Source organism: Cherax quadricarinatus, chromosome 14 (assembly GCF_038502225.1).
Source record: "Cherax quadricarinatus isolate ZL_2023a chromosome 14, ASM3850222v1, whole genome shotgun sequence".
NCBI classification, from domain to species: Eukaryota; Metazoa; Arthropoda; class Malacostraca; order Decapoda; family Parastacidae; genus Cherax; species Cherax quadricarinatus.
In genome coordinates, this window is record NC_091305.1 from 11,479,563 (window position 1) to 11,493,202 (window position 13,640).

The window sequence follows — 13,640 nt, forward strand, 5'->3', positions numbered from 1 at the left end:
CTTTGTAAAGGTTACAATGTGTAATTACAATTTTGGTTTGCTAAGTGCAAAGAAAGCCACTATCATGCCGGGGCATTTCGGGTAGACTAATCCTAGTACACAGTAACTACTTAAAACTAGACAAGATAATAGTACACAGTAACTACTTAAAACTGGACAAGATAATAGTGGTTAACTTGATTGCAATCTTATTTAATCTTAATACTAATGCGAAGTAGTCAAGGTAGAGGTTTATAAGAATAATAATAATCTTGTAGTTGTATCTAATAAAAACAATATTACAATTAATAGTCCAGGCAGTAATATTTCATGGATTGGCAAATGTTTAATAGCCTAGAGGTCACATAATAAAACTAATTAGAAGTTGTTTGGTTGATTTGGTTAGTATTGAGATAAGATGATTTTTTTAGCAAAGTCCTAAATTTATAAGTAGTCAGGGGATCCTTTACCGGTTCCGATAGACAGTTCCAGATCTTCGGGCCCTTTATGTGCAGAGTGTTCTTGCATAGTGTGAGACTAACACGAGGGATGTTGAAGAGTGTCTTATGCCTTGTATTGTGACTGTGCATTCTGTTGTAACTGTCAAGAATTGTGACTGTGCATTCTGTTGTAACTGTCAAGAAGTAGTTTAAGTGGAGGGTTTATAGTGGAATTTAATGTTCTGTATAAGTAGTAAGCACAATAATATGAGTGTATGTCTCGTATATTTAGCAAGTTCAATCTTTTGAAAAGTGGAGTGTGCTGTCTAGCACAGGAGCTGATAATCATCCGCACACAAACTGTAGAAAAGAACACGTGTCCAGTTCAAGGGATTTATTATAAGAAACGTTTAGCCACGAGTGGCTTCATCAGCCATAATAATGAAGCCACTCGTGCCGAAATTTTTCCTTTAATAAATGTCTTGAACTTTACACAGGCGTTCTTTTCTGCACCATCCTGGAACGATCTCTACCTCTCCTCCCGTCTACCCTGGACTTATACATCCTCATGGTTAACCTATTTTGTTCCATCGTAGGTATAAACAGGAAGCGCGTCTTTCTCGCGCTCAGCAGACTGAGGATCAAGCTTCCACCACGGCTTAAGCTGAATGACCCAAATGGGTTTAGCGCTTAACATAAATTAAAAAAAATCCATCCCAAGTTACCATACTCTCAGCAGCCCCTCCTCTCTCCTACTAAATTATATCTGCAATACCCCCACTCCGTCTTTTAATCTGTACGTTCCTTATTCTCTGGATATTCACACCACTCACTGATCTCAAATGTACCACCTCCACAGCCTCCAGTCTCCTCCCTACAACATTTAAAACTAATTCCTCACAGCCTTACAGAAGTGTAGAATCCACCTTACTCCGATACATTCCCCTCATTTGCTTCCACTTAATATTATCCACTATTATTGTTATAATAATTATCATTTATTAATTTTATTTCTATTATTTTCTTGTAACTCATATTTTTTTTCAAAATTATCTTAATTATCACAAGACTAATCATCAATAGTAGTAATAAATTAGAGGAATTCTTCTCATTCATCTTTTTTCTTCCTTATAATTGCCACTATCTTAATCCGTAATTATCCCAACCTGGCCGACCCCTTCAACTCCATACCAGCCTCGTTCTGAAAACTGAAATTTATTCATGTAACTGACTGTAATACGGATATGCTGAGCCAGCTGAAAGTTTCCCCTCCCTCTCTTCCTCTCCAAGGAAATAAATTATAAACATCCTTTAGCAGTTTTTTGTGGTATATATATATATATATATATATATATATATATATATATATATATATATATATATATATATATATATATATATATATATATATATATATATATATATATATATATATATATATTTTGTTTTTTGCACTGTTTCAGTTTGCACTGAAACAGTGCTATTTTGCACTGTTTCAGTGCAAAATAACATACCAAAAAATATTATAACAAAATTTCACTGTTTTCCTTCGGAAAGGGGAAATCGTCAGGTAATCCGATAAACTTTTTTTTAGACAAAGAAAATTATTGTATTCTTATGTACATACAGTATTATATTCTGACAAGCCCTAAACCTGTAGGGCTCATACAACGCCTGTGGGAGGGGGGGGAGAGATTATAAGGTTTCATTTTACTGATGGTATATAATACTACTAAGTTGAAGAATAAGACATGTATACCACCTTGGTATCTTGGTTGCCGAAACGTTTCGCCTGCACAACAGGTTTTTTTAGTCGAATACAAGTGAATAAAACAGAACGAATAAGTAGTTTTGACGGACTGATCACACCAAAACTATTTCTTCTACTGCCTCCAGTGTTAATTATCTCTTTTCGACTAAAGAAGCCTGTTGTGCAGGTGAAAAGTTTAAGCAATAAAGATACCCAAGTATTGAACAGGTGTCTTATTTTTCATGGTTTCGTCCATGACAGGGGAGAGTAATTTTAATTCCTTCAACAGCATCACCATACCCCCCCCCCCTCCTCTTTAAAAGCAAATTACTATAACCTGTTAGCAATTATATTCATTTGAATCATTTATGAATAAACTCATCTGTATATATTCATAAAGAACAAAATTTAATAATTATAAATGAAGAGAGAAGTGTAGTCATCCTAGATTCTTGGAGAAACATGATGGCGGCGAGCAGTTCTCAAATAAACATTTTGTGTTCGTCGCCTTCGGGACTATCTGAAACTACCTATAAATTTAAATATGCTAGGTTTTTTAACCTAAATTATCCTACATTTGCGTAGGGTTAAACGGGAGGGTAAATGTTAAAAACAATACCTCCCTTAAGCAAGGCGTGAGGGCAGGCAGAATATTCTGTGAATGTCCGTCGCCCGACACGTGTTTAAAGACTTCACCAGAATATAATATGTATATAAGGTTTCTTACCTACAGTAGTGGACCTGCTGACCTAACAAGCCATGGTACGGACCCTCACACTAGTTCATTGTTTCATAGGTGTACTCGAGTCCCATTGTGTGCAAACTAAACATGTGATGGTGGAGGCTGCTCCGACCCTCGCAAACACCTTTCACTATACTAACACAATCAGTCGTACCCAGAAGCATTTCTACCAGTCATTATGTCTTAAGTTATTATAAAATACAAATAATAAATGTAGTTATTATTAGTAATTTTAAATAATTATGACCATTACTATTATTTTTATAATTAAACCTTTACATTGCTTCCACATTAACATTTATTTAAAATACTGTTAATTTTTAACGCATTATTAATATTGTACCAGTATAAACATACTGCTATTACCACTTGCTATCATATTTTTAATAATACAGATGAGGTACTGATATTTATATTGCGCTTAGAATAAATTAATGCCTTCTTGTTTTACATTATACTTACAAGAGTATTAACTAGCACAATATTTAATCACCCTGTACTTCAAATATATACGACCGTCAACAGAGAGGATTGCGGAAGCAATGATCCCTGAAACTATTTAAAACAACTAGCAAACCAATGAGTAAATGTTCCGCTACCAACTTCTTCCTGGCACTATAAGTTTACTTAAAGGTTTCATTAACATGTGTCTACGGAGATAGTGCGGGCAAACAGCGCCATCACTATTCACAACTACTCACCACCGAAACCTCAAACATCTATATCCCTGTCCAACGCTCCTCCTAGGAAGTTTCACACTAGAGGATATTAAAAATAAAGATGGGCTTCATGCTCCTTGACAGTATGGAAATATGTTTACTGTGCTGTCTCTGACAATAGCTAAACGTCGCCATAAATTTCTTTTCTTATATAGCGAAGCCCTTATAACTGATTTAGTTTGCTCAGTTTCAGCCCTACTGACCATCCATGGGTCATCACGTCAGGTCACAATTCATCCGTACACTAACATAAAGAAAAATTAAATCCCTAAAATAAGGACTAAAGTAAACTGTGTGCATACAGTGAGAGATATGTACCTATCGGCGCATATATTCTAGTAGTAATTATAACAAGAGTTTGTAAGTGAGCGTCGCTGGAACTCATCTAATACTTGACAAAATAGTGGTGGAAACCTGCGCTCTGTTGCTCTTGCTAAGGTTTTTGTTGGGAATCAATTAAGGAAATGAGGCTGCTTGATGCTGGTGAAGGGCTTTTGACCCAAGGAATTGGAGCTATCCTTATCTTCCGTGGATCAAATTTAATTACTTTTAATTCCCTATGCTAGCATAATAAACAATGCCGGTTTAGAGCTTCCCAGCGGAAATTTTAATAATTTCCGTTGAGGTGTCACAGAAGTGTCCTGCTCTTTCCTCTTGCCTCGAGAGCGTTAATAGTTTTGTCGCTCGGGTGAGTTTGATTTATAAGGTTTTTCACTGTGTCTTGTCCTGCCTGTTAAGTCTCCTAACTGGCATATGTCCAGGGAAATGTTAGTTAAAAACACGGAGGTGATTTACCGTGACGCAAGCTGTCACGTTGCCTTTGTTTCCCCTCTCACACCTTTATTACATCTGCCTGTCTGGCATTCTTCTCAGAGAGTGAGAGAGAGAGAGAGAGAGAGAGAGAGAGAGAGAGAGAGAGAGAGAGAGAGAGAGAGAGAGAGAGAGAGAGAGAGAGAGAGAGAGAGAGCGAATTGTTTTAAAACTTTCATGTCTGGTATGCGGTTAATTATTTCTATTAATTTCTGTGTAAAGTGATGCTCGTCGCAATTTTATGTATACTGTAAAATAACTGAATGTTTATGTGCTAGTTAACGGGAAATTTGGATAATTCAACTAAATGCAATGTGATGAGCCTTACAGTCACTTTTTTGAATATTTCTCGTATGTGCTTGACTGTCCACTGACTGAGGACTGTGGAGATGGTATAATAATTTGTTACATGACATGGTATCGTATTAATGAAAATAAGACGCCAGACATATTAAGCGAATATCCAAAATTTCTTTGGAACAACAGATCCTGTAAGTGAAACAATATACCAGATACATTAAGCAGGACATCTGAAATATCCATGCAACAGGTAAGACAACTGTAGATATAAAACCAGATGTACTCCTGTTAATCCTTCTGGGGCCTAGTTCCTAGGCTTTTTGTATATCCATATGCCCTTGCGCCACCGTCCACAGAAAATGCATGATAAACTAGCCGCTTTATGTAAATTAAGAAACCCGTGGAAGAACTTCGTGCTCCTACTTGTGTGCCAGCCGTCCACTGGTAATGAAAATTAATAATAATTAAATACAAGTAAAATGTTCTCTGCTGCCGATTTTTATTCCCAGCACAAGAAACAAATAACATCATGGTTTTATAAATTTCAAAAGGTAAATGAAATTTGTGACAACAAAATTATATGCTGACATAAAAATAAGAACAGCGATCATCGACACCATGCCCAGCCCTTCTAGGGTAGGGTAGGTGCCTGAGCCCGAGCTTTCAGCTCACAAGACTGTCATTCCCATTAGCCCCCTTGGGGCGGGGATGGCAGACCAGAGAGGCCTAGCTTGTGGCTAGGCCTGGGGACAGTTGGTCCCAAAGATGAAGAGGTACTTGTGCCTCCTCCCATGGGAGACTTAGGTCTCAGACACTCCCTAAAGAGGGAGCCAAGGCCGGGCCACCACTTGGAAAAGGCCCGGGCCGGGAGAATACCAGCGAATCTTTAATAATAATAATAATGAACAGCGATAGGCCTATTGGTTCATATTAGATAGGCCCTTCTCAGATCCAAAGTTTCTGACTCATTTATCTATCAATATTTGAAGCTACCAAAGTTGCTAGCTTCGATCACTCTGCACTGCGGATTTTTCCGATCGTCTACAACTTTTTTTGCATACCAATGGATTTCCATATCCTTCCTAACTCTAAATTTATCCAACTTCAATCCATTGCTTCGAGTTATTTCTTGGTTAGATATCCTCAGTATCCTATTTATATCTCCTTTATTTATACCTGTCTACCACTTTTATATTTCAGTCGTATGTACCCTTTCTGTTCAGGGATCTTTAAGCCTATGTCCGTATGAAATATTCCTTAAACAGTATTAATATTGTATTCCTTCGCTGTATGTTATCTAATGCATCAACAACCATTCTCTGGTAGGGACACTTAAACTGCGTCCCATAATCTAAAGGAAGCCTTACTAAAAATGTACAGAGTTGTAAAATAACTTTTATAAGCTTAGGCACTTCTTAAGAACTGCTTTCTTGCCTTCAGATTTCAGTTTACCATAACTTGCAAGTTTTCTATAGACATTTTCTTCATTTTACAATGGCCTGAAATTAAGAGCAATACTAAGCCCCAATTAACTATATTTAATAGAAGAATTAAGTCGCTCATAAGGTTCATAGTTTAATATAGTTTATATGTAGCAATATAATTTTTAAAAACACCACGTAGGTGGTCGGCTATATCAATTTTCCTTTTTGTATTACGAAGTTTTTCAAATCTATAGGAAGATGAAACGTTATGTGATTTGACTGCGAGCTGTAAGATTAAAATAAAATCTACTGCCTATGTGGTTTTTTCCATGCAATGTCGTTGTCAGCACTTTTATATACCAAATATATAGTAGACCTAGAAACACCTAACAACGCCTATTGAAGAAATAATCTCTCTCAATACAATGTATCTGCCTTATAGCATAAAATAATGTTACAAATACGATTTTTTGAAGTTTCTAATTTATAACATTGACATTTTGTAGACGTATTCTATGATACCGATATGATTAGTATTAATCTATGACAGCATTAATGTTCAACACGAAATGAGTAGGCATAACACGTTACTCATAATCTGACTTTTACATTCATGACCAATAACAGTGACATGGGTAGATCTTAGAAGTAAAACTAACATGGACCTGGAATGGATAACCATCACTGATCAAGTTAGTCAAAAACATATGAGCTGAACACCAGTGACATGTAACACTGATCTGGACAGCTATGAAGGGTAGTAAACACTGAATAACTGAATGAATATTTGCCCCTGCGGCCCGGTCTAAGGCCAGTTCTCCAAACTAGAAAGGAAACATTGCGAGAAAAAAAAGAGAATTAAAAAATATAAATGAAAGTAAAAACAAGAACTACTGAAAGTATAAATACAAGACTAGGATATTCCAGCCACCTTTTTTGTTCATCAGACAGAAGGAAAAGATCAGCAAATCTACCTGAGTACAAAACATTTAATAGTTTATTTTTCACTCATGACAAGATAGAAGTACCACCATGGATGGTTGCTGCCTACCAACCTACTACTTGTGATCACTAACACTGACCTGTCGGACTGACCTGAACATCTATGACCTGTAACAAGCAATGACTTAGAAAACTATCACTGACCTGGGCAGCCATGACGCGCTGACGCTCAGCAATTAGGTTACAGCGAGCGCAGGTGCAGTCCTTGAACTTGCAGTGCCTCTTGTGTCCCTTGAGCCAGCTGATCATACCATGGTTGCGGCAGCGGGCACACTTGGGCTTGCGTGCGCCCTTCTCCGTCGTGGGGTAACCCAGGCCCCCGCCACCTCCCACGCCATTCATGCCCTCCAGTCTCACCACCACGCCCGCACGCGCCCACTCGAGCAGGGCGGCGTTACCTTAGAGACTATGGGCACACACGACCTACTTAAGGGAGCACACGCGACCTATGTGAAGAGTGAGGGAGCACACGCGACCTATGTCAGGAGTTATGTTTTATAGATAATACAATGACGGAGCACACGACCTATTTCGAGAGGTTCGGCATAAGACGACGTTGTCCCTTGGCGGGGGATGATAGTTCTTTACACGACCCACTGCGTCGTTCACTCTGAATATAGTTACAATGGGCTTTCCTCTTATAAAGCAGATGTTTCCTTGTAGCTTTGCTTATCTTGGAGATATGTCTTATCCAGTACTGCTGTTTAAACACTATCATATGAGACGAATCCTTGATATGTTTCACTAAGACGCCATCGCCAAAGTAATGTTTTTCACACTTTATCCAAGCTGGAGCACCTGTTATGACCCCTCGAGCGTTGCAGGTGTTGCCGTTGATGGTGTTGAGGGTTCCCGTGACCAATGAAAGGCGTCGTCTGGACCAATTTATGGTTAGTGTGGCAGTCGGAAGCTTTCATCGCCTAATAAATCATCCCGCCCACCCACAAGTTACTTCACTCCTCGCCTTGTCACAATAATGGCTTCTTCAGATAGTTCTTGTGGATGAGAGGCTCTTCAAAAGGCCTCTTGACAAAGAATTTTAAGCTCTTTGTAGATATAATTTAGAGCAAATTCTTAGTTCATATATACCCTTCTTTTCCTAAGAAAAGGAGAACCAGGGCGGCCAATAGTAGCAACTCTGGTGCTTATCTTCCTCCTGATTGGTCGAGTTTCTCCCGAGAGCAAGAAACTCGTGTAGTGATTGGTGGAGAGTGTCCGCCGCCCGGGTGGCAATCAAGAAAGAGAAGAAAGATGTGGAGGATACTTTGTCTTTCGCTCTCTACACCGTGAAAAGGTATCAAACTCGCCGATACTATTCTTATGTTTTTGAATAATAAGCAAGAAAGGGTCTTATGAACTGAAATATTGCGTACACAAATATAGGAGTTAGATTAAGACACATAATATCAAAACGAAACCCAACTCTTTTCCATTCTTTCTTCTGAGCGAAATTCTACGGGACTGAGCGCAACTCAGTAGAAAACATTTTTGTATATGTACGTCAGTGAGCTGATGCTGTGTAAACATTTCTCATCATGTGCGGCCGCTAGCAAAACACACAGCCATCACACGAACAAATGAAAAGTCAAAACCAATAAACTGTGTCGACAGGTCTGGTGTAGATCACCCAAACTGGTGGATTTGTATGAGAGTTGCGGGATAAACTGTCCATGTTGGACTCACACTGGTGAGAGTCTTCTTGTGCCAGCTGCTGCTGCTGCTGCTGCTTCTGCTGGTGTTGCTCGCCTCCCCCACACCTGGCAACTTGAAATAAAAAAAAAATATATGAAAAAGTATGGTGACAAGTTTGTTTACACATACAGCGGAAGTTCATAATTTTAGTTTGAATGAACATACCACCAAAAGACCGAGGGCTTCCTTGGCCTAAATGTCCAGCGTCTTGATTATATTACTACATTATGAACGTATGGGTTTAGCTTTTGCCTATATAATATTCCACATTTCTGTATCTGTTATAATTTTATTGTAATTCTATACAGCTTATGCAAGAAACATTGTATTAGACCGCAGCTTACTCACTGAGACCGAAATACTAATAAACAAATGAATGGGGGATGAGATATTTAGACAATCAATCAATCATGGTCAAGTCCCAAATAAACAGAGAGGAGCATAAGTAGGGTGGGAGTGAGGCGGGTATTGTTACCACTCCTCCACACATTGCTCACCACCTCCTGTATATTATAGTACGTTCACTAAACAATGATTCCCACACTCGCTTCGTCTTCATGTGAGTTAATTATAAGACAACCGGGCTTTAGCCTCAATCACTGCCGCTAGGTAGGTAGCCTAAACGAGAATATAGGTAGCTGTGGTGGTTTATGAATGAAACTATGGGGGAGAATGGCTATTATAGTAGTAGCGGCAGCGATGATCAGTGAGAAGAATGAGGAACTGCTCTGTTTAAAACAAGTACTCTCAAGAAATTGGATGACTCGTCTGTTGCATACTAATGAATCGAGGTTGTTACGTTGGGTAAAATCTCGTTTGAGATGAAATGGTACATAAGTGTACGTAGAAAGCAAAGGAGTTTTCTACATAAATGAGATGTATAATATATTGATCCATAATGTAAATATAATCATTAGCTAAAGGTAAGAATCGCTACTTACGTTATGTGAACTTCGGTCTATATTTAATTCCCAGACTTCCGCTAGACCAGGCAGAGGCTAGGTTAGGTTAGGGTTGTCAGGAAACAGACAAGTGTTTCCTGACGCGGGTCTTAATTATATGATGACCCGCCGTTGGAGCTTTTGGTCATCTGACCGAGGCCTTCCGCTGGCTTACCGATCCACCCCTTTAAAAATTATGGTCATAGTTATAACCATTTCCTTTTTACCAGACAGAGGCAATATGACACTAATCATTATCAAGCAGACAAAATACAGCAAGTACGATAACCAACATTTTTCACATTAACCTGTCTTTGTTTTCTTCTCATTCCACACATTCAGTAACTTTTCCGTCTCATTTAGCTGTACTGATACATTTGTCATTCTTTTTCAGCACATAATAATCTTAATTAAAATGCACAAGCTCTTATTTTCTTTTCAATGTCTGTAATTATGCCATTGTTCAGTATTACTTTTTATTAGCTATGCGTATATACGCGTACATCTTCACAGATTAATAGCGTTGCTTTGAAGAAAGTGATTTAGGGAGATTTAATTAAGTAACATGTAAAAGCATCCTATTACATGCGAGTGTTGAAGTAGTACCAGAATGTTTGCTTCTCTGCTGTTATTGTATTATGTATAACTCACTGTAATGATCTTGACACTTGTACGACAAGACGGTTCCACCTCCATGGACGGATGCTGTTCACACACATTATAACCGACGATCTGAAGAAAAAAAAAACCGTCCAGGGTCATCAAGGGCATCAAAAGCAAAAAGAAATACAATTAACATACAGTTGTCTCCTGATATGAAATTAGTATGAAAGAAATTTTTACTGCGAGACTGCATATCTGCAGATGGTATAAAATAATCATTGCAAAAAGTTGAAAATCAGAGGATTTAAGCTTTCCGGAAGGTTATTCACTATTAATTTTTCCATAATTATCCAAACTAGCTAAAGAATGTATTAATTTTCTAGGGAGGAAAGGCGAGGCATTACAGCTACCAGCGAAGATTCTCCGTCATGTACATAATAAATTTATTATTATTTCTATTATTATTATTACATCAACTGGAAAACGCTAAATCCGTAAGGGCCATAGAACGCCTGTGAGTGGGAGATTTGATGAAAGGGGAGGACAGTTCCATTTCCTTGGATTTAACGGTAGCCTATTTAACGTTATGCAGTCTGGCAGGCTTGCTTTCTCTTTGTCTCGTGATTAGATTTTGCCGTCGAAGTGGCTAGTTTATTATGCACACCAGATCCAGCCTATTCGGTGAACCCCAAGACCATATTCCTACACAAAATGCCTAGGAACTTGGCTCTAACAGGGTTAAAAGGAGCTCATTTAATTAATTATATATTAGTATTTAGAGACTGTCATCCTTTTATCAATTACAGGGAAAATCGAGATGATGAGAATTTCTGAAAGCTTATTTTCATTAACAAGATAACTTGACATTATTTTATATTCCTTAATAAGCTGACAGTCAAGCATACGGTAGTCATGACATTGACTATAAAGATGACTGTTTACTTTTTATTTAATCTGACTGTCATGGATTATACATCTGTTCAGGTTTTTAACTGCATTTCCGTGACATTCGAATTCAGTATTTAGTTTTCTCCTTATTTTTAATTCTTGACACAGACATGGCAAAGTAATATACAATTTCTTTTAAAGTGCTTTCTTCGGCTTTTTTTTTTAATTTTATCTTGTGGGAATAATTCAATGCGAGATGGAATCAATAAGAATTATGCATTAATTTTTTTTATCTCTGTTTTGTTATTGCCAGTGAATATGTAAGACTACATGTAACTCTTATTACAGTCTTCAGGTCATATTCTATATAGACTTCTTATTACTTTCCTGTGTCCTTGATAGTTCTTTATATGGAATGTTACCTTTCCAACTGAAGAGACCTGCCTATATATATATATATATATATATATATATATATATATATATATATATATATATATATATATATATATATATATATATATATATATAATATATATATATATATATAAATATATATATATATATATATATATATATATATATATATATATATATATATATATATATATATATATATAATGTGTGTGTGTGTGTGTGTGTGTGTGTGTGTGCGCAAAACAACCACTGTGAAAGAGTAGTGAAATTCCAAGCGCTTTCGTGACTACTCACATGGTCAAGGAACTACATAGTTCCTTGACACTGTGAGTAGTCACGAAAGCGCTTGGAATTTCACTACTCCTTCACAGTGGTTGTTTTGCATATTTTAAAATCACCTGTTTACTGTGATCTTATTATATATATATATATATATATATATATATATATATATATATATATATATATATATATATATATATATATATATATATATATATATATATATATATATATATATATATATGTCGTGCCGAATAGGCAGAACTTGCTATCTTGGCTTAAATAGCAACGCTCATCTTGCCATATAGGACAAGTGAAAATTTGTGTATGCAATAATTTCACCAAAATCATTCTGAACCTAACGAAAAAAATATATTTCACTGTGTTTGTTTAGTATTAAATTACCGTAAACAAATCTAAAATATATTTAGTTGGGTTAGGCTAAAATAAATTGCTCTTATTATAATAAGGTTAGGTAAGTTTTCTAAGATTCTTTTGGTGCAAAATTAATTTTTTTTACATTAACATTAATGAAAAAAAAATATATCTTTAAACGTATAAAAGAAAATTTCAGAAAGGACTTAATTTTAAATGAGTTCTTGCTAATTGACCAGTTTTACATATTCGGCACGACATATATATATATATATATATATATATATATATATATATATATATATATATCAACACTGCGATTAGCTGGGGGATCGAACCCATGTCGTTTTAGCCCGCCTCATGGTGAGCGAAAATTCACGATGCTCTAACCCACTGGATCATACAGTCCTACAAGAATCATACACCCAGCAGAGCTAGGTGTTGTACCGTCATCCGAGGACATTCGATGGTGTGGGTGCCTCAGAGATAATTTCATTCTACTCCCCGTTTGGTGTACTAGCCTCCACAAGCAGTATATATAGCACTGTAACCACGAACGAGAGGTATTTAATTAATAACAACACTGCGACTAGCCGCGGGATCAAACCCGTGTTGATTTAGCCTGCCTCATGGTGAGCAAAAATTCAAACGCTCTAACACACTGGACCATACAATCCTACAAGAATCACCCACCCAGCAGAGCTAGGTGTTTGTGTGTGTGTGTGTGTGTGTGTGTGATCTCACCTAGTTGTGGTTGCAGGGGTCGAGTCACAGCTGTTGACCCCGCCTCTTCATTGGTGGCTACTATGTCACTCTTTCTGCTCCATGAGCTTTATCATACCTCTTCTTAAAGCTATGTAAGGATCCTGCCTCCACTACATCACTACCCAGACTATTACAATCAGCGTAGAATGACTAAATTAATACATAGCATTAGAAATCTTCCTTATGAAGAAAGATTGAAGACTCTTAAATTACATTCACTTGTTAGACGAAGAATGAGGGGAGACATGATCGAAGTGTATAAGTGGAAGATAGGTATTAATAGGGGGGATATTAATAAGGTCTTGAGGATATCTCTCCAAGAGAGAACCCGCAGTAATGGATTTAAATTAGACAAGTTTAGATTTAGAAAGGGCATAGGAAAGTATTGGTTTGGAAATAGGGTAGTTGATGAGTGGAACAGTCTACCTAGTTGGGTTATTGAGGCTAGGACTTTAGGTAGCTTCAAATTTAGGTTGGATAAATATATGAGTGGGATGAGTTGGATTTGAGT

The 13,640-nt window shown here is 37.1% G+C and overlaps 1 protein-coding gene across 1 annotated transcript in view; it reads right to left on the minus strand.

Moving 5' to 3' along the window:
* LOC128695430 (doublesex and mab-3 related transcription factor 3, truncated-like) overlaps nucleotides 1–8,542 on the minus strand; it is a 65,756-nt gene extending 57,214 nt beyond the window's left edge. Inside the window, exon 1 of the mRNA XM_053786037.2 lies at nucleotides 7,311–8,542. Within this exon, the coding sequence (XP_053642012.1) occupies nucleotides 7,311–7,508 (198 nt within the window). The 5' untranslated portion in view covers nucleotides 7,509–8,542. The remainder of the gene's footprint in view (nucleotides 1–7,310) is intronic.
* Nucleotides 8,543–13,640: the final 5,098 nt, after the last annotated feature.